General features: G+C 37.5%; 1 protein-coding gene across 2 annotated transcripts in view; it reads right to left on the reverse strand.

Annotated features, from left to right (window-relative positions):
* Positions 1-1871: 1871 nt before the first annotated feature.
* Positions 1872-27772, reverse strand: part of C7 (complement C7) — a 62957-nt gene continuing 37056 nt past the window's right edge. For both annotated transcript variants that reach the window (XM_020996285.2, XM_078153204.1), the window contains 6 exons: positions 25261-25348; positions 23364-23496; positions 21933-22121; positions 14489-14585; positions 6609-6793; positions 1872-4863 (listed from right to left, as the gene is read on the reverse strand). In XM_020996285.2, the coding sequence (XP_020851944.1) occupies positions 4679-4863; positions 6609-6793; positions 14489-14585; positions 21933-22121; positions 23364-23496; positions 25261-25348 (877 nt within the window). In that variant the 3' untranslated portion in view covers positions 1872-4678. The remainder of the gene's footprint in view (positions 4864-6608; positions 6794-14488; positions 14586-21932; positions 22122-23363; positions 23497-25260; positions 25349-27772) is intronic.

Below are 27772 nucleotides of genomic sequence, written 5' to 3' on the forward strand. Positions count from 1 at the left end.
AAGGGATGACTGATCCTCTCAATGATCCTCTCAACCAATAAAACTAGTGTTTCATTTCATAAAAAATAGTGTCAGTTGCCTTCATCTAATGAGCAAGTCCCCAAAATCCTCTCAAGTTGATTAAAAAACAATCACAAATTGTTTTGGGGGGGCAGCTAGATGGCGCAGTGGATAGAGCACTGGCCTTGGAGTAGGGAGGACCTGAGTTCAAATATGGCCTCAGATACTTGACACTCACTAGCTGTGTGACCCTGGACAAGTCACTTAACCGCGACTGCCTCACCAAAAATAAAAAAAAGATGTATTAACAAGTTTGTTTTGGAGTTGTAGAAAAACTCCTTAATAACTGCCTTTGTACTTTGTGATTATATTCTAGACCTTCAGGGATCATATCAGCTGAGGTAAGAAGAGAAACACCCTCCCTTATAAAAGAGGAAAATGAAATGGGGGGTGGAGGGAACTGAATCACTTAAATTGGTTAGTGGCACACTAATTTAAAAAAAATCATATTCCTTTAAAGATGCTTCAATACTGTAATACATCTAGGATGTCATCAATGTTACTATTTCCTTCTGATAATGCAGATGCAACCCATTCATATATTCCTATCCTTTGTATCTCTCATCTAGATCTTCCCATAAATCTACTACAAGTAGTCCTCCCAATGGACCAGTGGCCTTCTCCTCATTTCCTTGATACTTCAGAGTCTTTGCGTTGGCCATTCCCTATCACTGGAAGATACTCTTCTCAGATATTCTTAGTAGACTTCCGTTCATTTTTCAAGATTCAACTCAAACACTGCATTTATCATGAAGCCTTTCTTGATCTTCTCACCTGCTAATGTCCTCTCTCCTTATCATGTATTTAAGTTTTTTGTATTTAATCTATTTATATTTATTCTGTACGTATTAATATATGTACTCATATCCCCTGTTGGAATGTAAACTTCTTAAGGACGTAGATTCTTTCATTCTTTTTATTTCAATCCCCGGTGCCTGGTAAATAGCAAGTTCTTCATAAATAAGTGATTGGTACCAATGGAGAACATCCAAAAAGATGTCCTCAAGTTATTCCTTACTCTTGTTACAGGACTAAACCATTTGGTGAGGGGAAGGTAATGGAAAGGTTGGTGTTTTAGTGATATCAGTTTGGCAACTCTGTGCAAGAGAACTCAAAATCAAATTCATGAAGGCATATCATTTTCAAGCTTCTAAATTATAAGGACAAAGAGATAATGCTATGAGCAGCCAAGAAAAAAGTATCATCATTAAATCACATTTAACACAGCTCCTATAAAAATAAGAAATGGCACAAGCTTGAATAGGCTATGTCCAAAGTTAAGAAATATGACTTGATGTTCAAATTGTTTTCAGCAGAATTGTACATGCTTTTCAATGACAGAAGATGGACGTTTAAAACTAGGGTGACAGCACAATTTCTGCTGAGAAGAAAAGCTCAATCTCAGAGAAACTTTTAAAAGGCTTTCAAAAAAACAGCAATTCATCCAAGTATAGGAACAAAGAGTTCTCAAAAGAACTCTTTGGGTTGTTCTAAATCACTAATAGTAAGAATAAGGAAAGTCAAACATCTCTAGGGTTTCACTTAATGCCCAGTAAACTGGCAAAGATAATGAAAGACAAACCAATGTGGGAGGGGCTATGTGAAGGCAGGCAAACTATTGGTGAACTTTGTAACTGGCCCAACCATTCTGGAAAACAAATTGGACTTATGTGAGAAAAGTTAATTAATTCTTTATAACTTTCCACCCAAAGATCTTACTCTTGGGAATAAAAACCTCGAAGTAGTAAGCCCAACTCGAGCCAGTCCCTTGGTAGTTTAGTTTGATTCTGTAACAAAATGAGACACTCACAGGTTATTGATCAGATTTATTTAACAATAGCAGAATAGGAATATTCAGTGAGAATACAAATTGAGAATCCTTTGGGTGGATTGAGCTGGATGAACTTCTCATCATCATCCACTGGCCAAGCATCTTAGCTCTTCTGACTCCTTGTGGCTGCTTCACACCCAGGTGTGGAGGGAGTGTTATCAACGGTCTGAGTTCTTAGTCCCCTGAGCCAACCAAGTCTCAGGGAATGTCTCAGTACCTTTTAGGCTACCCCAATAAAGCCTGTATGAAGAGAAGTGTTAAGCTAATGCTCCTACCAGAGAAGACAAGGTGTCAAATATACCAAACAATAGGTATTACCACATTTCTTTTTAGGCAACTGGGGTTAAGTGACTTGCCCGAGGTCACGAAACTAGTAAGTGTCAAGTGTTTGGTCTGAGGCCAGATTTGCACTCAGGTCCTTCTGACTTCAGGGCCGGTGCTCTATCCACTGCACCACCTAGCTACCCCTGTGTATTACCACTTTTTGTGACAGCAAAGTATTAGAATCAAAGCTGGCATCCATTGATTTGGGAATATCTGAAAAAAATATTCAATGTGCATAAGATATATTGTAATAAAAAGACTAAACAAATAATTCTGAGAAATATAAAAGACATGAACTAAGGCAGAACAAAGTAAGCAGAATCAGGGAAACAAGATATACTATGATTACAATGTAAATCAAAGGAAGAAATGAGGAAATATAGCCTCCTCTCTCCCTTTAAATGAATAAGTATGGAATGTCACCCATGCTTTCACATAAAACTGGTTCATTTTGCTTAACTGTTTTTGTTTGTTTCAGAGGAAGTCTAAGGGAGAAAGGAGCCTGACAGGAAGAGGATATAACCAGAAATTACTCTAATGTAAAAAAGCAAAAGGTATCAATAAAAGGGTTTTTTAAGGACTCCTCCTACTTTAAAAAAATGTAAGTGTGATTGGGTTTTATGTAGAATTTAAGATAAGAATACATTAATTATACATATATGTGCATGGGCGCACACCCACCCACACACACACACACACACACACACACACACACACACACACACAAACCCTCCTATGAAGTTTCTCTAAAGGTAAATCTTTCAGAGGACTAATTAAACAATGCTAAAAAAATTCTCTTTTATACAAGTTTTAAAATAATTATAGTTAAGAATTATTGCAGTTTATTGCAATTTATTTATCAACAACAAAAGAATAAAGTTGTATGTGCATAAATCCATTTCATATTATTTTAATCCCATTCAATCCATTACCCCCATTTACTTTTTCTGTTTCCATGTTGAAGTTAAGAAAGAAATAAAAAGAGCCAAATCTTCCAACAAATTTGCCTCAAATTCTAGGAAAAGGATAAGGATATACATATATCAGGACAAAAAAAAACAGTTGGGAACATATTACCTTGTGATACTTATTTAACCTCTCCAATGTGCATGAATTTCCTCACAACTACGGATAAAGGGGCTCCTTTGATCCGCATTAAGAGAAAAGTAATGAAGAAACAACTTTATGAGAAAATTCTTACTGAGGCCCTGCTAGGTCCACTAAGCTGTTAGTACTTTCCCCTTCAAGGGGAAGCTAAGGTGAGTTAAGTGGTGCAGTGGATAGAATGCCTGGCCTGGAGTCAGGAAGACTCATCTTCCTGAGTTTAAATCTGGCCTCAGACATTTACTAAGTGTGTAACCCTGGGCAAGTCACTTAACCCTGTTTGCCTCAGTTTCCTCATCTGTAAAATGAGCTGGAGAAGGAAATGGCAAGCCATTTCAGTATCTTTGCCAAGAAAACCTCAAAAGGGATCACAAAGAGTAGGACACGACTGAAAAACTTCAAGGTTACCTTGCACCTGCCTTATAAGTGCTTTGAATGCATCTGCATATGTAAATTTCGTCTCCTTCTTTATGTAAACTCCTTGAGGACAGGCACTATCTTGCTTTGTCTTTGTATCTTCAATGTTTGAAAAAAAGACTGGCACATAGGAATTGATTAATAAAATACTTGTTTGAAGGATTGACATTGATTCAAATGTGTTTGCAGTCATTTAAAAAACTGAAAGGTACCATCTTTCATTATGATAAAATACATAATACTCTGACCTTTCAACATTTTAGGCTCCCTGACATGAAGATAGTCTATGTTTGATTAAATAAGATAAATTGGAAGCAAGTTTACTGCATTGAAGAGGAATAATTAATACTTTGGGGGGGGGGTTTTGGCATTCAAGGGGCTTCATCAACCTCCATCCATCTAAATCAAGCACTTTTGGGTTGTGTTTTCCTGACCAATTTGCATAATGTGTTGTATCAGTGGTATGTAAACAGTTTGTCCCCAGTAGAATATAAACTCCTTGGGGGCAGGGAATAGAATGATTATTTCCCCTATAAGATTAATTTCCTTCTACTCTGTATATATTTTGAATGTATCTGTTTACATAAATTTGTCTCTTCATTAGGATGTAAGCTCCTTGAGATCAGGGACTGGTTTTGCCTGTTTTGATGTCCCAGAACTTAGCATAATAACTGGTATGTAACAACTGCTTAACAAATGCTTATTTGATTGATTAATTGTCATGGTCTGTTGTGAAGTGAAAATAAAGAGTCCTTGAAGCCTATTTTGGAAAATGAAATATTTGTGATATGTCTATGGCTGGGATGATGGAGGACATAGCAGGAGAAAGAATGGGCAAGAGAGGCAGGAATATAGCTCTACGTCTGAAAGGTTATCCAAATCAAACAGATACAGAAAAGATTTGGAGAGGTCTTAGGCTAAATATGAGCAAGTCAATGGCACCTATTTGCTCTTTGCACCACATGGCTTTATGCTTATAACTGAAATGCTCAGGCCTTGGCATCTGAGGACACCAGCCTCACATTCAGTCATGGTCTGCTCATGCCCATCCACTTCCACACAAATGTTGAGTCCTCCTTCAACACAATTTGCTGCTGATTCTCGGCATACACATTTATTTATCTGGGCTGGAAAGCAGAAGGAAAAGGTTAATCAAAATTGGAAACATTTGTCTCTCTAAAAGGCACAGATTTGGTGATTTAGAGATTTGTTCCTGGACCAAACACCAGAGAATTAATGTTTCTCTACCAAGAATAAATGTGCAGTGGGGCTAATGCCAATCCTTTTATTGGTTGGAATCCTATGCTGACATTCCTTCCAGTTCTTTACATTCACATTCAAATAGTGATAAAAGGGAGAACCAGAACACTAAATAGACCCACTTCTACCATCACATCTAGTCTATGACACAGGATCCCATAAAACTGAAATTATAAAGGTCCACAGGGAAATGAGAAAGAAGTTAACACATTTGGGGAAATGGACTACACTTCCCATAGTGGTCCCAAACCAGGGACTGATGTCTTCCCCTTGAAAGCCAATGGACCAAGTCTCCCTGAAGAGCATCTTAAGTAGGAGAGAGACTGATCCCACACCTCATAAACAGAGCTCAGGAGATGGACATACTAACACATTAGCTGCAATGACTTTGGGAGCACAACATAATGGAAAACCATTGTCCCTATCAGGGAAGCAGGCATGGAATTTTCCAAGCCAGAGTAAAATACATATGACTGAAGTTCAGCATGTCAACCTTGGGTTAAATTTTGACAGTGATACATGGAAGATAGTAGAGCCAGCCTGGACCAAAAGACAGGTCAGACTTAGAAAGGGTCAGGAAGGGTCCCCCAAATCCTTAGGGAGGTGCTTTGTTCCTCCATTGTAAAAACTTAGAATACTCTAGGATTTTAAATTGTGTTCACACTAATGTCATCAATTACAGGCATTTATTCCCCACATCCAATCAGTTGTTAAACCTTTGTAATATGTCTTGTATATACCCCTCCTCTCTCCTCTAACACTATCAACACCATGGTACAGGCCTTCATCACCTCATACCTGGACTACTGCAATAGCCTTCTGGTTGGTCTCTTTATTTCCTCCTCTCACTACAATCCATCTTCCACTCAGCTGTCAAATTGATCTTCCAAAAGCAAAATTTTGACCCTATTTAATCAATTCTAGTGGCTCTCTATTGACTCAGGATCAAATATAAAACCTTTGTTAGGCTTTTAAAGCCCTCTCAAACCTAGCTCCTTCCTACTTTTTCACTGTTCTACCTGCTTATACTCCTGCCACACAGACCACTGCCATGTACTTTGTGGTCCAGTGACACCAGCCTTTCTGCTTTGTCTCAATCAAGACATTCCATCTCCCAACTTCAGGCATTTTCACTGCCTATGCTTCATGTCTGGAATTCTCTCCCTTCTTATTTTCTACTTCCTGGCTTCACTGGCTCCCTTCAAGTCCCAGCTAAAATCTCACCTTCTAGAAGAAGTCTTTCTTGGGCTCTTTTAGTAATAATGCCTTTCTTCCACTGATAATCTACAATTTATTATGTATAACATATATGTGATATATGGATATAGAGAGAGATACCATAATTGTTTGCACGTTGTCTCCCCATCACACTGTTAGCTCCTTGAAATCAAGGACTGTCTTTTGCCTTTCCTTGCATCCTCATTGCTTAGCAGTTTCTGGAACATAGTAGGCACTTATTAAATGTTTGTTGACTGATTCATTAAGTACCTACTATGTACTAGGTACAATATGAGGCTCAAGGGATACAATGACCACCAAAAAAAACCCCACAAGCAAAAGCTATCATTACTAGAAATTATTCTTACAATTACATGGGTAGCATATCTCTTACCATTGCATTTTTCCCACATAGAACATGTACCACATGTTCTGTCAGCTAGAGCAGGTAGAGTGCAGCTCCCGCTATCAGTAAGAGCATAATTCCTCCCCATACACTCAAGTACATGGAGCTTGCAAACTGTCAAAGCTACAACCCTTTTTGTTCTCCCATCTTGGGCACAAATATCCAAAGAAGGTCTGAAAAAAAAACAGAATAAATTATAGCATTTCCATATACCAACAAGGATTTATTAAGTACTTTGTCAAGCATATTCCAGGCACTGTGCTAAACTCAAGAGCTAACAATTCAAAGAAGGAACTTTTTCTACCAAGCAGAAGAGGGGAAAGAGCATTTAGTAAGGGCTTGTTATGTGCTAGGCCTGCACTTTGTGCTAAGTGCTTGAGATACAAATACAAACTAAAAATATGATCTCTACCCTGAGGGAACTTACATTCTCGCTAATGGAAGAAGGCAACAATTAAAAAGGAACTAGAAAAGGATGAGAAAAGAGCAAGATTGCTAGGGAGGAGGTAGAAAAGTCTGGATGGTGAGGAGTCCGACAGAAAGCAAAATGAACATGGACTGAACACCTCATGAAATGGTGGTCCAAGTCAGGGACTCATCCATCAGAAGGGAGGGCCGCAGAACAGGGGCACCTCCAGAGCACCTGTTCTTCACCTCAGATGAGTGGTTAAGTAAACGACCACACGGAGGGACTTGATCAAAGAGCTAATGGCTGTCAGAAGCAGGATTTGAACAAAGGCCTTCCTGACCCAGAAGCCAGATCTCTATCCCCCATACCATGCTGCTTCTCTTAAAAGTCCTTAAATAAAAATTATGGAATTTCACTCCATAAAAGTCTCTGAGCCTAGTCTAAACCAAATCTGATGACTTAGAATAAACTATTACTTGGAAAATGTTGTACTTCACAACACAGATGGCAGAACAAGCAGAATCCCTCTCAGGTAGACCTGAACAATTTTAAAATCTGAGATTTTAGGATTCTCATAGGTTTACAGGCTATATACGCCTTGACAGCCCTAGGGTTTCATTGGTTAAATGGGTATAATTCAAATCAAACAGAATAGGGGGAAATCTTTAGGGGATTCAACTAAGCAAATATGAAAGGATTTTCTCCAAAATGAATACAAATATTTCCTAGCTCCCAAAGATGACCCAAATAGCTTCCACAAAGCTGGACACTCTAGACTCATAATACAGCATGTTGCTGTTTTTTCTTTTCCCACATTTGTGTCACACCCACCTCTGAGGCTTTCCAATGATGCAAGGATGTTATAATGCTAATAGTTATTTTTATAATATTTTTATAATAGTTATTTTTAGCATTGACAACAATTATAAAGATACTGAAATATCAGCTTAAGAATTAACCTGGCAATCAAAGGCCAAATAAAAAATATGCAGTTCACATTAAAACACTTCTGAGGTTTCACCTCATTTCTCAGATTGACAGTTGATTAAAAAAAAAAAGGAAAATGACAAGAGTTGGAGGGGTTGTGGGAAAACAGGTACATCAATGTACCGGTTTTGGTGGAGCAGTGAATTGGTCCAGTCATTCTGGAAGACAATTTGGAACTATGCCTCCAAAAGTTATTAAGCTTGTATACTCTTTGACCTAGCAATACCATTCCCAAGTCTGTACTCCAAAAGGGATTTTTAAGAGGGGAGAGGGGAGGATCCATATGTACAAAATTATTTGTAGCAGTTCTTTTTGTGTTGGTAAAGAATTGAAAACTGAGAGTGTTCACATCAATAGGGGAATAGCTGAACAAATTATGGTATAAAAGACTGTAATAGAATACTAGGATGCTGTAAGAAATGATGAAGATGATAGTTTCAGAAAAACCTAGGAAGACTTGTATGAACTGATGCAGAGAGAAGTGAGTGGAATAAAGAGAATAATTTACAAAATAGCAACAATATTGTAAAAACAAACAACTTTGAAAGACTTAAGAAACATGATTAAAGCAATGACCAGTCACAATTCCAGAGGACTTGACATGAAACATGCTATCCACTTTCAAATAGAGAAGTGATAGACTCAGTGTGCAAATTAAGACATTACTTATATACATATATATGTATATATTCACACTCATATATATATATATACACACACATCTATATATTTATACCCATATATATGTATATGTATCTATGTATCCATACCTATATCTATCTATATCTATATCTACATCTATATCTCCATCTCCATCTATATCTATTTGGACATGGCCAATGCCAGAATTTGTTTTGTTTGACTATTCATATTTCTTATAAAGGCTTTTCCCCTCCTTTTTCAATAGGGGACAGAAAGGATGCAGGAGAAAGAGAAAGTAGATTTTAGTTAACTGGGGGGAAAATTTAATTTAAAAAAAAAGAGAGAGAAAACCAGCCTGAAGGTTTTCATTCCACTGTTAGCTACTCTCACTCTTGAGATTAGCTTGCATGAAAATTGTGACATATAGAAACGGAAGAAATAAATTGACACATTGGTTTTTGTGTCCTTTCAAATGGCTCAGCCATATCAGAGAAGGCAGTGGTTTCTAAACCAAAGGTTTTCTAAGTACAGATGCTGCTCAGTTATACAGAGGTGACATCCAAATACCTCAACTATCCAGAATATGGCTGAGAATCAGGAAGGAAGCAAAAAAGACTGTCAAAACAGATGCCATAAGGGCCATGGGCTTGAAGATCCCCTCAGGCTCTCACTCTGAACACTCATTCATACTTTCTACACAATTATTTTAAGTGTGGTTAATTAATTTTTTTTAAGTGTGGTTAATCCCTGTACACAGAGAATTAGAAGCAAAATGGGGAGAAGGAAGAACACTGGGGTTACAGAAGCAGCTCCTAGAGATGGGAACTTGAGCAGCAAATAATGACAAAAAAAAAAAAGCAGCTTGGGTGGCCTGACAACAAACAGGTAGAGACAGAGCTCCTTTAGTGTAGGAGCAAGCATCCCTGGGTACCTCTCTACTAACACTCTATTATGTTATAGCATAGTAATGGAGAGCAGTAAGGATGGCCATAAGTCAACATGAAAAGATCAAAGTGCAAGATTTGCCATTATCGAAATCAGGGAAGTATGCAATATTGTTTAGAAGTATTTGCATTCAAAACAACTACTCCAAAATAGCTTGGATACTTAAAGAGTTATCTGAAAAATTCATTTATGTGGAGCGTCTTATTCCCTGACAAAGCTGGATAAATAAGGTATTTCAGACAGGGTTATAGAAATACTCAGTTTATTCATGAAACTGCAGTTTCCAAAGCACTTTTCACACCCAAGGATATGGGAAGAGACTAAATTCATGGTTTGTATGTGTTTTAATTTAGTTCAAATACTTTCTTTTTCACCTGGAAGCAAAATTCACTTGGAGTTCTTTGAACGATGGAAACAAGTCTCAATATCTAACCTTTAATCTGTTTATTAAACATATTAAATAGAACTACTCAGCTCTGCTGAAAAGGCCGGGATTTTGCAAAGCTGCTTTGTTATCAGCATCTGAGTATAATGTTGAAATTATATGAAAACTCACATCGGGTCTATAAATAAAAGGCTGCAGATAATCTAAATGAATTGGGAAGGGGGAGAGGCAGTAAGGAGCAAAATCAATCAAAGCAAACCATGATTAATGTTGAATAAAGCTGGAATTGATACACTTTTTTGGAATACATTAAAGATTGCCATACTACTTACATTAAACCATATTCTCCTCAGTATGGAATAGTCAGTGAGGCATTTTGAACCAAAAATGTGGACAAAAGTTCCAATCCTGCCTTTGAAACACATTGGCTATGTGACCCCTGAGCAAGTCCCCTAATAATAATAGGTATTGAGTATTACTCACATTTTTAGGGGGGTGAGACAACTGAGGTTGACTTGCCCAGGGTTACACAGCTAGTGTGTCAAGTGTCTGAGGCTGAATTTAAACTCATGCCCTCCTGACTCCACGGCTGTTGCTCTATCCACTGCACCACTTAGCTGCCCCCATAGCTAACATTTATATAGCACTTTACCTGTATTATATCATTTGATTCTCCCCACAACCCTGTGAAATAGGTGCCTTATTTTGCAGATGAGGAAACTGAAAGGGAGAAAAATTACGTCTTCTTCAGGGTCACACAGCTAATAAGCATTTATGACAGGGTTCAAACTCAAATCTTCTTGCCTCCAAGCCAGCACACTGTCCATTGAGCCACCTAACAGCCTCCAGTACTCTAGGAAACTCTCCAGTTGCAGAGAAGGTACTGACCCAAATTGTTAAGAAGGTGTTTCCTTGCTGAGGAATTCCTTATGCCAATGAAATCACAGAGCCAGCCCCCATCCCTGGGATCTTCCAAGACACAAAACCCTCTGCATATGACATCACCAAATCAACTCTTTGAAGTTGGCTTTTATTTTCCATTGTCAGTGTGGTCAATTCATAATGCCAAGTAGGCAAACAATAACTGAATGACTATTCCAATTTTGAGAGACCAAAGGAACTATCAAGTCCGGTTGTTTTAATCACTCAGTATTACAGGATTTAAAGTAGCCTGAAGGAAGAAGTTAGAGGCTATCTAATCAAACACTTTAGTTTATAAATGAGGAAACTCAGGCCCAGAGAATTTAAATGACTTAACCAAGGTCAGACATAATAATTACTAGAACCAGGACACATCTTGAACAGGTAAAACTAGAGAGATTTCAGGGAATTCACCCATGACTTTCCCACAGAGTCCACTATCCTTGGGCCAGGCTATATCCATATATACCTTATATTGCATACAGACAGATTCTGCCCTTGGTAAAATAGAGTACAAAATGTTCAGAAGAAGGAAGAGGAAAGAAAAGACTCTCTTCCCTCAGTAATTATGACCTGTCTAGCCACACCACTGCTAGCTAGGTTTATTTTTTTCCCCAATCAGAGCAATTTTTCTCAGATAACAATAAATTAGGCCCCCTGTCAGTTTTATGTGTTTCTGGATCCCACGGACATTGGAGAGTTTGAATGGTAAGATGCAAGTCATCAACACTAAGAGGCACTCTGGTATGGGTGAATTTGCTTTGATTCCCAATCCTGACGCATACTTGCTATTAAATTGGGCAAATCCCTCTCCCTCCCTGAGCCTTACTTTCCTCATTCACAAATCAAGGTTTAAAAATTGTTGCACTAGCTACCTAAAGAGTTAGAGGAAAGTGCTTTAACTTTACAAATCTCTACAAAAATATGAACTATTATTAAAAATGGCTCTCCCCCTCTCCACACACCAGATCTTTCCAAAAAAAAGATGGAGCTATTCATCAGTAGATAAAGAAAATGAGTCCTCCTTTTCCAAGCCTTAAACTTTCCCAAACAAAAGATAAAAAAGAGAGGATGAGTTTCACGTAAAATTGTTTATTCATTACCTTCTGTCCATAAGGCCATCAAATCATTGCATATAGATTTGAAATGCATGCAATTTGACCTTATCTATTTAATTATTTATATTATATACCCTCTTAGATAAGTTTCTATTACTTGTCAGGGCATTTTAGTGTCCTGATCAAATTCAGCCAGAGTGGGCAATGCTCTTTCTGGAGCAGGGAAGTAAAGAATTTGCTAAAGAGATGTTGCCCTGACCAGATAGCATGAATAATAATAGCTAGTCTACTTGGCAGGTAGAATCCTTAAGCAGATAAAGGTAGCTCACCAGACAAACCCAGTTAGAAGAAAATGTTCTTTAAGATGATTAGGAGACATTCACTGTGGTTCTATAATTGCTAAGCAACTTTATGATCTTAATCCAGTTTCTCAAGTAGCTGTGGTCTAGTAGAAGAAACATGGGGTTTAGATTCGGAAGGTCTAAGTTCAAATTCTGACTATATCACTGTGTGGCCATGGGCAAGTGTCTTCATTCTGATCCTCAATTCCTTCAACTATAAAACAAAAATACTTTGTTTCCACTGCATGTCTCACAGGTTTTTATAAAGATAATCAAATACGGTGAATGTATGTAAAGTGCTTTGTAAACCTTAAAGCGGTATAAAAATTTTAGCAGTCAATTGTTACTAAGTGGATTTCTTTCCTGGAGGAAAATGCACTGTCCATTTAACATAAATGGACATAAATTAAACATAAATAAAACACCACTTTCCAATTCGATTTAGCACATGTGTATTGAGCACCTACTATGTGCAGGGTACTGTGCTAGACACCTCACAATTATATTTCTTCTTGTAAATTAATACACTGGCATTTTTACCAAAATGTCTCTTGTGAATTTGGTTAACATGAATCAGTTTCCAGAACCTGATCACCCCTGGAAGAACTGAAAAACTGGAATGTGTAAAGCTAATATAGTACTCATGTACCCTTACTTGAAGTCACCTGATTGGGTCACCTTTGCCCAAAAGTCTTCAATGGGGCCTCCTCCACAAATAAGGCTCTTGCTCCTTAGCTTGGTCTCAGGCTCCACAATATGGCTCCAACCTACCCTTCCCGCATTTTATCCTAACTGTAATATACATTATATTCTATTCGAACTGGACTACTGGCTGTTCAATAATTTTATCCTGCTTTCTCCTGCCTTTGGGTCTTTGCTCCTATGGTGTTCCTTCTCCTAACCCAAAGCCTTGCATAGACTCCCCAACATCTACGGTCTTATCCCCTGGTGAGATTCTTTGTCATCCTTGAAGACCTATCAAATATGCCTCCTCCTCCATGAAAACTTCCCTTTCAGAAGTAGACTTTTTTTTCAAACAGCCAGGTGGCATGGTGGAGAGAGTGTTGGAGTTGGGATCAAAAAGATCTGTCTTCAGTCCTGCCTTGGATCCTTCTTACCTGTGTGACCCCAGTCAAGTCACTCAGCCTCTCATATTCAGTTTCCTCCTCTATAAATCGGGAGTAATAATGCCTCCTACCTCACAAAGGTCATTTTGAGGATCAAATGACATAATACGTGCAAAGCACTTTGCAAACCTTAAAGAATTATGTAAATGCTGGTCATTCTTATTCCTCAGAAAGGCAGCATGGAATAATGGATAGAACACTGAACTTGAAGTCAGAAAGACCTGAGTTTCAATCTTGCCAGAGACATTTACTAGCTGTGTGACTCTAGGTGTGTCATCCAACCTTCTCAGCCTCAGTTTCCTCCTATGTTAAAATGGATATGATAATAGCAGCTACTTCACAAAGTTATTATCCATGTAAAGCAATTTATAAGCACTATTGCAAATGTCATCTGTTATCTCACATGGCTCTTTGTACCTCTCCTATACAATTGTTATAATTTTGTTCATATTAAATGATTATAGACATTTGTGAATTTGTCTCATTTCCACTACTAAATTATAAACTTTGTTATCTCATCACCACCACCAGCATCAACACCACCCACCATCTTGTAAAGTAACTTGTAGACAGCAGGAATTTTATAAATATTTGCTAAACTGGATTTAATTTTTTTTCACTAAGTAAGCTATCTAACTCTTCAACTTTATACAAAACAAAGTTCAAGCTTTCTAGCTGGGTGGTATTTTATATTAAAAGAATGATCATAAACACAAAATAGAAAAGCCTCTTATCAATTTTCTATGACTATGGTTTTGAGAGTTTATATCCCAAGGGAATTTAATTATCCCTTAAACCTCTAAATCCTCAGATGTTGCTTTGTCATGTTGCTCCATTTTCCCAAGCAAAGGCTGGTCAGCTACTTCCCAGTCAAACCCCCTTAACCAGATTTCATGAGGGCTAGAGCACCAACTGTACTGCAGTGTAAACAAAAACTGGTAACTTAGACCCATGCAGGCAAAGCTGTCTTATCTAACACAGACTGAAGTCTTCCCAATGTTATCTGATTTGAGTTAAGCAAAACCATTAGAGATGAGCAGAGGCACAACTTACCCACATTCATAAGGCATTTTACAAACGCATCTAGACTCCTGCAGCTTCTCCCAGGGTTGGCATGGCTGGGTTGTCAATACTGGTTTCTCAGTGCCCTCTAAAGGGAAACAATATAGGAGATATCACTGGGTTAAGAAAGAAAAAACTTCAGTTGTCAATGAGGTTGTCATTTGAAGGGCTAAAATTAGTTGATAAAAATTTCTGAAACTGCAAAGGATTATGCACTAGGAAGCTCATTTTAAAACTGCTCAAAATACTTTGTACTGCTTGTAACTGGGGTCCAGCACATTCCCAGGACCCCCAGTATTTCTCTGCCTCTTCCACACAGGAACTGGCTTCTGCTGAGCATACTTATGCACAGTGCTCATGGGCCAGTTCCAGTTACACAGAGGAGTAAATCACCTAGCAGCTCGTACTAATAACTTTATTATTGGGAAATACTATGGATTGTTTAATTCTATTATACAATCTTATGTCCAGGGATACTACAAAAGACTCACCAGGGACATAACACACCTAGAAGCATTACAAGTGTCCCAAGATGACCTAAGTTCAAAACCCCTCTCTCTTATTTATTATGTGCATGACTTTGGGCAACTCATTTAACCTCTCTTTGCCTCAGTTTCCCCATTTATAAAATGAAAGATTTGTCCCTTCCATTTCTAATTCTATGATGTATAAGACTTAATTCCATTAACAGTCAAACTAGTACCCTAATCCTCCTAGGTCTCAATTTCCTCATTTGTAAAACATGTTTAGATAATTGTGACCCTGAAGATCTAATAAGAATACACTTTATTTGTTTTTGGTAGCAATCAGAGTTAAGTGACTTGCCTAGGGTTACATAGCTAGTAAGTGCCTGAGGACTAATTTGAACTCAGGTCCTCCTGACCCCAGGGCCAGTTGCTCTATCCACTGTGCTGATGGGGTGCTTGGGTGTTTGTGTTTGGGTGCTTGTACTTGGACCCCAATTTCTCCCCAGCCTCAGAAACACTGTCTCTGACAATTTCTCCCCAGCCCAAGGACACTGTGCCTAGCAATTACTCATGAGTGGGCCCCAGCAAGACCCTTATCTCTCTCCCTGGTTCAGTTAAAAACAGCACCTAAAGGAATTATTAGTTTGAACTGGCTTTGCCCTGGGTCATAAAGACATTCTTACCCACTGGACTATCTATACTACTGACCTACCTCATTATCTACATTCTGGACTCTTCATTATTTGTATTCTAGACTTAAGACATATGTATACTCCTTAAATCTATCTTGTCAAACAAGATATTGATTGGTGGCAGACTGGACAACTCTCAGTTACCCCTGAACTCTAGTTAATTTAGTGACGTAGCAGGCCTAAAACCACACCTCCATGTGGCCCCCCCTTGTGGGCTTTTCCCAGTGAACTCTGGGTAAAACACCTGCACAGTAGGTACAAGAAGTGCATGTTCTTTTAAGAACTGACCACTCCTTAACCATTCCCTAATCCCACCCTGAATCACGTAGTTAGCATATTTGGCACATGTTTTATTGTATTTTATACTATATAAACTTTAACTATACTCTTTTAAGATTGGAGGATCCTTGCGCACTGAAAAGAGTAACAATAAACTTTTTTCCAACTTGACTTAAAGAATGCTTGAGTCTGTGAATTCATTCCAGATGACCCATCATGTACTCCACTCTTTGAGGGGTCACAACCTCTCAGACTGCAACAGTACCACCTAGCTGCCCCAACAAGGCTCTTTATATACCAGGAAGACCTTCCTGACCCAGAAGATGGACTTAGACTAATTTTTAAGTAGATAAAAAAAAATTAATAACATGGTCTTCCTCATTCTTCCTTGTGACCATGGCCTGGCACCAGAAGAACAACCATAATACTGTCTTGTAGAGGTCCAAAGTACCTTAGTGAAGCCTAAATACCCTACAAATAACTTAAAGTTGCAAACACCTGAATTTTCCAGGACTTTTCTACAAGATGATTTTTCATCATATTCAGTTGAATAAACATTATTAAATGATTATTGTGTGGGAAAGGTAAATTTAGCAAACAATCAAGCCGGCTCCTACTCTTATAATAAGCAATGAAGATACAAAGACAAAAGCAGAACCATCCTGCCCTCAAGACTGTTATATTCTAATGGTGATTAAATACAAGGTTTAGGTTTAACCTAAGTGAATATACTTCCTGCGTTCACGAAATTTGCAGACTAGTAAAGGCATAAAGACATATGTCCAGAGAACCATAATACAAAAGAATAATAACCATAAACAAATTAGAAACCTACAGAACAATGTGTCATGAGAAAACTGAGGTGGGGGTGGGGAAGGTCGAATTGAGCATGGAGAGGACATGGAGAAATTAATAGATAAAGAAAGAGGGAGGACAGTGCAGGCATAGGAAACAATGTGAGCAACAGCAGGAAAGCATGGGCTGTGTTGGGGGGGGAGCAGTGAGTAATCCAGTTTAACTGGAACGTAGCTTACAAGGCAGGGAGTTATGAGGTAAGACTAGAATGCTAACACGGCATTAGACATCTGGGAACCTAAAATGCCAGGCAATTATGAAGCCAGTGAAAGTTTCTGAGTGGGGAAATAACATGAAAATCTTTGAAGACAGATTATTCTGGCAGCTTTATAAGGAACTGATCAGAGAGAGGAACGTGTGGACACAGAAAGATCTCTTAGGAGGTGGTTTCAATGCTACAAGCTGATGGTAATGAGGTCCCATACTGGGGTAGTGGCATTGGTAGCATATAGAAGAAGACAAGTGCAAGGGATATTTTGGAGGAAGAATTGACAGGATGTGGCAAGTGATTACATACAAGAGCTAAAAGAGGGGAATGGAGCCAGAAATAGCACCAAGGTTTCTAACTGGTAAAGCTTGTTGGATGGCAGTACCACTGACAGAAAGTCTCCAAGACCAGACTTAAGGAGAAAGATAATGATCTTGGCTTGGGGCATAATAAGTTTGAGGTACTAGCAGTATATGCAGAAGGATGTATCTTGTAGACAGAGATTTAGGCCTGGGGGTCTGAAGATAGGTCAGAGCTGGATATAGAATACATGGAGGTAATAGCTGAAACTGAAAGTGTTTCAAGTATCTTGGGAACCAATCCCTCGTCGCTTTCAATATTACATCACTTTCAACATGTACTTCCTCTGTGCATCCTCATTGCCTTCAATATTACGTCACCTCCAACATGCATTGTGCATTATCAATTCCTCACTGCTTTCAATTTTACATCACCTCTAACATGGATCTCCTCTGTGCATTAAACACACCTGTTCTTCCCATCTTCTTAATGCCCAAATTCCTTCTGGATCACAATAGGAACTAGGATTTTTAAGAGTCCAAATATCATTGTGAGGTGGTATAGTGGATAAATTTCTGAGTTTGGAGTCATGAGAACCAGAGTTGAAATCTCAGACACTTACTTATTAGCTGTGTGTGACTCTGAGAAAGGTTTCCTCAACTGCACAATGGGGATATTAATAGTAGCTACCCCATGAAAACAAGGTTATTTGAGGATCAAATAAAAGTAGATAAAAGATGTAAGCACTTGCAAACTTTAAAGAGCATATAAATGTTACCTATTTTTATTATTACCATAATTGATCCATTGTCACTGATAGAATAATTTATTATAATTTGAGCATATATTTTCTTTTGTTTGTTTGTTTATTGTCTGTCCTTCCATTTTCATCCTTAGATGATCTTGGAATCATTTGTTGTTGTTGTTCAGCTGTTTTCAGTTGTGTCTGACTCTTCATGACCCCATTTGGGGTTTTCTTGGCAAAGATACTGGAGTCGTTTGCCATTTCCTTCTCCAGCTTGTTTTACAGATGAGGAAACTGAGGCAAACAGGGTTAAGTGACTTGCCCAGGGTCACACAGCTAGTAAGTATCTGGGATGCTTTGATTTAGTCTTTTACCAGACTTCTTTTTTTACCTTTCTTTTTTACTTCTTACTTTTTACCTTTTTTACCTTTTACCATTTACTTTTTTTCTTTGACCTTTTCTTGTTGTTTTATGAGATGATACTATTCAAAATCTTCTACTATCCTTCTCCATAAGATTTTGCAAATGAATTTAAATTCTTAACCAGTGTTGACCTTGATTACCATATTTCTCTTTCAGGACAAAGAAACAGAAGGCAAGCATTTTCTTATTGAATCAGTCTCTAGATTCTTTTTGCCTTCTAGATACAAAAACTTTAAAAGACTATTTACAATTAGTGTTTCCACTTCCTTCCCTCTCACTCAGTCCTTTACTCTGTACAATTTTGCTTCTGACCACGTTATTCAACCAAAATTGCTCTCTCCAAAGTTACTATAATGATGTTGTAATTTCCCAACTAATAGGATTCCTCATGCTCATCCTTCGTGACCTCTCTACAGTATCTGACAGCCTCTGACACTATTCATCATTCTCTTCCCTGGGATGCTCTCTCCTTTCTAAGTTTTTTGTGACACTGCCCACGGGTATGTTAATACACATCTAACAACCAGCTCTTAGGGGAAAAAATTTACATGACATGCCTTTCAATTTGATCTGAGAAAATTAATATTTTCCCCATCACTTTCTTAAGTCTAGACAGACAATCAATAAATCAATAAATCAAGGTCTGGCTTACAGTTTGCCAATTCCAAGGTATAACTTTTCACACTAAAAATTTAACAGTTGTCCATTGGGAGACAGTTCAAGCTGGCTCCAACACATCCCTGCACTGCTCTCTCTTAGTATTCCTCACATCTGTCTGTGACCACTTCTTCTAAGTCTCCTTTACTAGCTTTTCATCCAAGTGACATCTACTAAATGTGAGTATCCCCCAAGGGGATATTCTCTTCTCTCACTACACTATGTCACTTGGTGATCTCATCACTTCTCATAGGTTCAATTACCATCATCTATGCAGATGATCTTAGTGTAGTTTTGGGCTTTTAACTGCACTAAGACTTTTAGGACACCTTATATATTTACATATATATTGTAAATGGGAGATAATAGAAGATAGATGATTGATATATAGACAAATAGATAATATATTAGGCAGAAAAATAGATACAGAGAGAAATATAGAGATCATGACAGAGAGATCTTTTATGTACATAGCTGTTTGCATGCTGTCTCCTCTCATCAAAGGTGAGCCTCTAGAATTCAAGGATTCTATATTTGCCTTTATTTTTATCTCCATTGTTATTTAGTCATGTCCAACTCTTTGTGACCCCATTTGGGGTGTTCTTGGCAAGAATATTAGAGTGGGTTTTTCCCATTTCTTTTTCCAACTCATTTTACAAATAAGGAAATTGAGACAAACAGGACTAAGTGACTTATCCAGGGTCACACAGCTATTAAGTGTCTGAGGCAGAATTTGAACTCAGGTCTTCCTGAGTCCAAGCCCAGTGCTCTATCCACTGTGTCATCTAGTTGCCCTTTTTTTAAATCTCCAACACTTTACAAAGTGTCTGGCACATAGTAAATGTTTAATAAATGCTCGTTTACTGGCTAAGTTAAACTACCTTGAGAAATAGTATAAAGTAGTGAAGAGAGTCTGGGCTTTGAATACGGGAAGTCCTGGGTTTAAGTCTTGCCTGACTCTGACACATACTAGCTTGGGACTATAGGGAAGCTACTTAAGACTCAATGCCCTAGGCAACTTGCCATCCTACAGATGAGTTGCTGATCTTCATCAACAGAGAAAGTTTTCATACCAGAAGTTTCTTACGTAGATAAAGTTGCAGAGGTTCAGACCAACAACAATAACAACAAAACCCTTCCTTAAGAAATGGTCTTTGCACTGTACTAGAAATGCTAGCTGTAACAATAAGAGAAGAAAAAGAAATTAAAGGAATTAGAAGCAGCAATGAGGAAACAATGCCATCACTCTTAGAGAGTCCTGAAGGATCAACTAAAAGAGTACCTGAAATAATTAACAACTTTAGCAAAGTAGCAGGATATAAAATAAAACCATATAAATCATCAACATTTCCATACATTACTAACAAAGCCCAGCAGCAAGAGATAAAGAGAGAAATTCCATTTAAAATAACTGTAGACAGTATAAAATATTTGAGAGTCTACGGGCCAAGACAAACTCAGGAATTACATGAACACAATTACAAAATTTTTTTCACACAAATAAAGTCAGAACTAAATAATTGGAAAAATATCAGTTGCTCATGAGTAGGCCAAACTAATATAATAAAAATGACAATTCCACCTAAATTAATATACTTACTCAATGCCATACCAATCAAACTACCAAAAAATTGTTTTATAGAGCTAGAAAAAAAAAATAATAAAATTCATCTGGAAGAACAAAAGGTCCAGAATATCAAGGGAATTAATGAAAACAAATGCAAGAGAAGTTAGCCCAACCATACCAGATCTAAAACTGTATTTTAAAGATCAGTAGAATAGGTTAGGTACATCAGACACAATAGTCAATGACTACAGTAATCTGTTGTTTGATAAACTCAAAGACTCCAGCTTCTGGGATGGTGGGCAAAGACTAAACCTTACTCTCATTAAAACTGGCTCAATGAAAGAATAACCTACACACACATTGAAGTGAGTAGAACCAGGAGAACACTGTGCACAGTAACAGACACACTGTGCGATGACTGACTTTGATAACTTAGCTCTTCTCAGCAATGCAAGGATCTAAAACAACTGCAAAAGACTCAATATAGAAAATGCCATCCACATCCAGAGAAAGAACTGTGGAGTCTGAATGAAGATGGAAGTATACTATTTGCTCTTCTTTTCTTTTGTTGTTTTGTTTTATGGCTTCATTCTTGTGGTTACTCTCATCATTTCTAATTCTTTACATCATGACTAATGGGAAATAGGCTTAATATGAATGTATAAATAGAGCCTATATCAGATTGCACACTGTCTTGGGGAGGGAGGAGAAGAGAGGAAGAGAGAGGGGGAGAAAATTTAAAACTCAAAATCTTATTGAAGTGAATGATGAAAACTAAAAATTAATTAATTAATTATTTTTAAGTGAATGTTGAAAACCACTTTTAATATGCAAAAGTGACCACAAAGTACGTTTAACATGATTGCACATGTATAACCTATATCAGATTACTTGTCATCTTGGGGTGGGGAGGGAGAAAGGTAGAAAAATTTGGAATTTAAAATCTTACACAAAATGAGTGTTAAAAACTATCTTTACATGTAATTGGAAAAAATAAAATACAATTTTCAAAAAAAAAGTGACCAAAGTTAAGGCAATTTGAACACGAGCTAAAATATGTAGGTAAAACGGATCCCTCCTGCTTTAGAAGTGCAGGTCACATAAGTTTCGAGAGGACTTCATTTTTCTCGTTTGTGTCTCTAGCACTTAGCACAGGGCCTGGCACATAGTAGGCCCTGAACAAATTTGTTGAATTTAATTAAATTGCTGGACTAGAATCACTGAAAACATAGAACAACTTACCCTTTAATCTGCAATGGGAATTCATATCAGGCCACCACTTCAGACTGGAGCCACAAGAGAATAGAGATGGACCTTCCAATATCATGCTCCCTGAGCAGGCCAAGGTCACCTTCTCTCCAACCTCATAGAAAGGTTTCTTGGGATCACTTTGGAGACCTTTTTCCAAAGCAGGCAAGACACAACCTATTTCTAAAGAGAGCACAAAGTTGCAGAATGTAAGGGTCTTTAAATTTCCAAACTATCAAAATCCTGTGTTGCACGGATATTTTTAATTTGTTCTTGCTCATGAGTAGAGGAAAGAGTAGGACTGGGAAACTCATTCTTGAGAAATTTCTGAAAGACCAAGACACATATTCTTCCTCTAGAAGTAAAATGAAAATTTTAATTAAATAAGACTGATGAATGCAGAGACCTAAAAGTCAGCCTACCCATTAAAGGCAAAATTCTCAGATTCTCTACTTGAGTGATCTCCCACAGAGATTTTGCCTAATGCCATGTTCTGGTATATTTTCAGAAGATTAACATAACTCTACTCTCTGGAAATTTTCAGCTGACAGTTTTATCATCATAACTCTTAAGGCTGTCAAGTGTTCATTTTCTTCTGCCTCCGTCCCTTATGACCTACTTACCATTGTTAGCCCAGGTCCTCAAGGTGAAAATATATCACATAGAAAGAGAGGAAACACATAGCTAGAGAAAGCATGAAAAAGAATGATAAAAACTGTAAGAAAGTTTTACAGGACCACTAATAGTCACTGAGCCATAGTTTGGAAAATCTTGCTCTACTTCTTATATGTTTTTGTAATAGAACTAATATATCATGCATTTCACTGTCTAGAATTTTCAACAAATCACATTAGCTAACTCAAAAAATTTTCTTTACATTTTGTGGTCCTGACTTTGTGAAACAGCTAGTTGCTGCAATACAGCTGTGATGGAATCTTAAGTTGAGATTTGGCGAATATTCTAACAAGTTAAAGAATTATCCAAGAACTAAATAAATTAATAATGACAACTAACATTTATACAGCACTTTAAGGTTTGCCAAGTTTGCCACATATATTATCTCAGTTGATCCTCTCAAGAGCCCTGCAAGAAAGGTACTATAATTATCTCCATTTTATAGATGAAGAAATTGAGACTTGCCTAGGTTCATACAGCTGGTGGTTAAAGAAGCATTCAAATTCAGGCCCTGCTAACTGCAAATCCAGCACTTTGTCCACCCCACCACCTAGCAGCATCCACAGCAATGCAGAATGTCCCCAAGAGGATTATTCAGGGTAGCTCTGAACTTGGGTTAGGACCAAATCAGTTTCCAAAGTAAATGATGTCAGGACCCAGAATAAGCAGCTATTTGTCCCATTGGCTTTTCAATATGCCCCAAATGTAATTTCCAGGTTTAAGTAGGACATTATAATTAAGATTACATACTCTGGCAATGTTTTTCCCCAACAAGCCAAGTTAAATCTTCTCCACATTTGGCAACCGGGTCCCCAACAAGAGCATATCCCTCTTGGCATGTATAAACCACACTTCTTCCAACTGGAAATGATGGACCTGTATCCTGAACAAAGAGAGGAAAACTCAGAACATGAAGCAGGGGGTACGATGAGGAAGGGGCAAAGAATCATGTTTTTAAGGGAGAAAATAGGTTATCTGTATATTGTAGATAGATGCATTAGGTATACAATATATAATATGCATATATGTTTACATGTGTACATGTATACATGATGGATACAAGTAGGCTACAAGTTTCCAATAAAGCCATATGTGCAAGAATTGACATAAATATTGTCACCCAGAAAATGTACAATCAAAAAAGAAGAGTCAGTCATGTAGCAAAGGGGAAAGGAATGAGGGAAAAGAAAAAGTATTTATTTAATGTCTACCGTGCCAAACACTATGCTAAGTACTTTACAAATATGATCTCGTTCAATCCTCACAACAATCATGGGTAATAAGTGTTAATATGATCCCTATTTTTACAGTTGAGGAAGCTGAGAAAGAGAGACATTAAATAATTTGCCCAGGATTGTACAGGAACTTACTAAAGTGTCTGAGGCCAGATTTGAACTCAGGTGTTCCTAATTCCAGTCCCAGGACTCCATCTATTGTGCCACCTAGGTACCTCTGCAGCTAGAATTTAGGGGTATAGTGAGAGAGAAGGATAACAACCAGGCAACCTAGGTGCTACATTAATACTCACAAAATGCAAAAATGACCTATAGGAAGACCCTAAGCATCTTTAATGAAAAGTGTATGGACAAGAATCACTGAGGATAAAATGATGGGAATGTGTTGGTACCTGTCCTGATGAAGGTTGTGCCCACATCAATCATAGCACCATTTAAAGATGTGAGCAATATTTGCTTTGGCAACACTGTGGATGTCTTGAGAAGTAAGAAAGACTCAAACCTCATTAATAGGTTTCCTGAAAAGTTGAAGCTTCTGGTTTAATGTGAACCAAAAGCAGAGAGGGCAAATTTCCATGTTAGCAAACAAGTAGGAAGTATGTCCATTCAGGACAAGTCTCCCTTTCCCATTCTAAGTACAAAAATGTCTGAAGTACAGTTATAGGTAGCTCACAGTCCACTAGCTAAATGTCTATTAGCCTAATGGACTTCCTTGGGATAGTCCAACCAGAATGGACTGCCTAGTTGACACATTCCTGGGAGGAAATTTATTCTCAGTACCAAGGATATATGTTTTCACATTTATAAATCTGACTGTAACTTCATGGTTTGAGTGACATGACCTCCGATATGCTTACATTTCTGGACAAGTGAGAAAATAGGGAAGGATAACTTTTATTCTCTTTACTGTACATTAGAGTGTAAGTTCCTTGAGGGCAGGGATTGTTTTCACTTTTTCTTTGCATCCCTAGTGTTTAGCACTGTGTCAGTCACAGAGTTGGAGCTTAATAAATGCTTGGTAATTGATATGCAAGAAAAGTCACGAATCAGTTAAAGAAACAAAGAGAACACAGGAAAAGGCATGAAAAGGGGACAAGGGAAAAAATTAATAATAAATGTTTGTGGATTATTTCTCTGAAAGAGATGGACTTCTAGCTGGGAGAGATTATGTGGTATAGCAAAACTTTCACTACTGGGAGTCATAGTCAGGAGACTTTTGGGTCTTCTGACAAGTTATTTAACCTACTGAATCTTGATTTTCTCACCTGTAAAAAGAGAGGTTAAATTACATGATCTTCGAGGCCTTCTTCAACTCAAAATTTCTATGATTTTGTGCAACTGAACCACAGCTAAAGCAGCATGGCCCGAACGTAAAGAAAAGGCTCAATGTAAAGAAAACACTGAAAACCTACTTGAACAAATCCATTTTCCAAGGAAGGTGGTGATGGGCAGGAATTTGTGGGGACTCCAGACATATCAAAGCAATGTGGTTCTATCAAGCTAGAAAGCAGAACAGAAAAGGCCTTTATCATCATTTAGTAACTCTGTAGAGATTGTGTACGTTACTGTCCATACTAATGCATTCTTTTGCTTGCGTATTAAAGGAATATGTTTATGTATGTGTATGTGTGTGTGTGTGTGTGTGTATACATATATAGCAAAATGAAAACTAACAAGACAAAATCAAAATACATATATGTTGAGATTTCAAGCAGTTAAGTTAGGAAGTAAAGAAAGATGTATTAGAACAGTCCCTTCAGGCCTCAAATGTACAATAAATATTTATAGCAGCTTTTATTTTATCATTGGTGGCAAATAACTAGAAGCTAAGGAGGTACTGCCAGTGACAAAACAATTATGGCATATTAATATAATGGAATACTCTCGTGCTGTAACAAATGATGAAAGGGATGATTTCAGAGAAACCTTGGAAGACTTGTATGAATTGATGAAGAGCTAAGTTAGCAGAACCAGGAGAACAATTTATGACAACACCATTGTAAAGACAAACAACTTGGGAACACAAAAGAACTCTGACCAACTACAATGATCAACCACAATTCCAGAGGACCAAGGACGAAGCAAGCTACCCACCTTCTGACAGAGAGGCTATGTACAGAATCACACACATACACACACATGCACATGCATATATATATATACACACACACACACACACACACACACACACACACACACACATACACATATACATATACATATATATCTGATATGGCCAAATATGGGAAATCTTTTGCTTGACTATGCATATTTGTTACAAGGGTTTTATTTTTCTTTTTTTTTTGATGAACAAATGAGAGAGAGAAAAAAACAAATTGTTGTTAAAATTGAAAAATATCTATTAAATTTTAAAAAATAAATAACATGTACCATAACCTCTGACATCACTTACAAGTCTGAGATTCTGTGACTGAATCAAGGCAGAAAGTAGTAACAGAATTTAATGCCTCATCATCAACTAACCCAACTCCTGACACAGTTGTTATGTAGTTGGTACTTCAATATTTTAGCAAATCTGTGATGTCATTTATAAATGACTGAATGATTATATATACACAATACATATATAATATATATGATACAATATACAATAATATATATCAGAACCCATGGTATCCTTCTTGTCATATGCAATTCCTTTCTATATCTTCTCATAAATCCTCTATCAATAGACAATTTACTCAATGTCTTGTCTCCTCACTAGGATATAAGCTCCTTAAAGGCAGGGATTGTTTTTGCCTTTCTTTGTATCCCTAAGCATTGCCTAGCACATAGTAAAAGCCTAATAAATATTTGTTGACTAGAACTGGCTGACTATGGGCACCAGTGCAGCCCTTGTTTGAACTGTGATTGTTATCCTTCCTTCTCATGACTTGACCAGCCCTACCTTCTTTCCAAGGGTGTATTTGCTAAGTGATGCTTTTCAAGACATTTTTTGTACACAGGTCATCATTAGAAATATGTACCTTATTCATACCTACCATATAAATCTCTCAATTGCCCTTTTCAGTCACTTCTAATTTTGAGTCCCAAGATATTATGGTCTTCAATGATTTGTAGCTATAAGACATCTCCAGAGGAACATTGGTGCTAAATGGAGTTTTGAGTAATGGACCAGATAGGGATCACTGAAAGGGCTATTCAGTTCTCAAGTATAGCTCACCTTATTCTCTTCATTCTATCTAGTTTTGTAAGAAATAGTGATAATCTGACTAAATGCCCTATTTCCCCCTTTTTTCAGAGCCAACATCTAGTTTAACTAGATAAAGTTGGAGATGTAATTATATTTAGTGTCTTCTCATCTATATCCTTCCTTTTAATTTGATGTTAATTTTGACCTTGACTCTTGCTGGTCATGGTTTGCCTGCCTCCAAACAGTTAATTCAGAAATTGTTCCCATGTCAGTAACTGGCCATTTCCCATCTCTTAACGCAGAGTAAATTACATTTTTATTGTGTTGTTTAGTACTTGCCATTTCCAGTTCCCTCCAATTCTCTTCTCAAAATAAAGTGTTCACATATTTAGATACCAGAATTCTGAGTAATTTATAAATCGTTGACCTCTTTTATTTCTTAATACTGAGCCATATTTTTAACATGTTTTTCATACCTGTCAACCTTCACATTATAGTAACTAAATATTAAGGTACATATTAACTTGGTTTGGAGAATCATGTTAAAGTTCTTCATAAACTTGACTGCTTTATGTCATGCAACAGATGTTGGAGCACCAGCTGCCATTGTCTCCATAGTGGTCTTTTGCTTATGCTCACCATGCACTCATGCAAGACAAGGTGATCGAGGGTCCCAGGAAATTATATTTTTATCTTTGGTCACATGGTGAAATCACCTCTGCCAACTCAAGGAGTGCCCAAGGCACCATACTTTCCTCTCCAAGGAAAAC

This window comes from Phascolarctos cinereus, unplaced genomic scaffold (genome assembly GCF_003287225.1).
Source record: "Phascolarctos cinereus isolate Bilbo 61053 unplaced genomic scaffold, phaCin_HiC Scaffold_4;HRSCAF=312, whole genome shotgun sequence".
Taxonomy (NCBI): Eukaryota; Metazoa; Chordata; class Mammalia; order Diprotodontia; family Phascolarctidae; genus Phascolarctos; species Phascolarctos cinereus.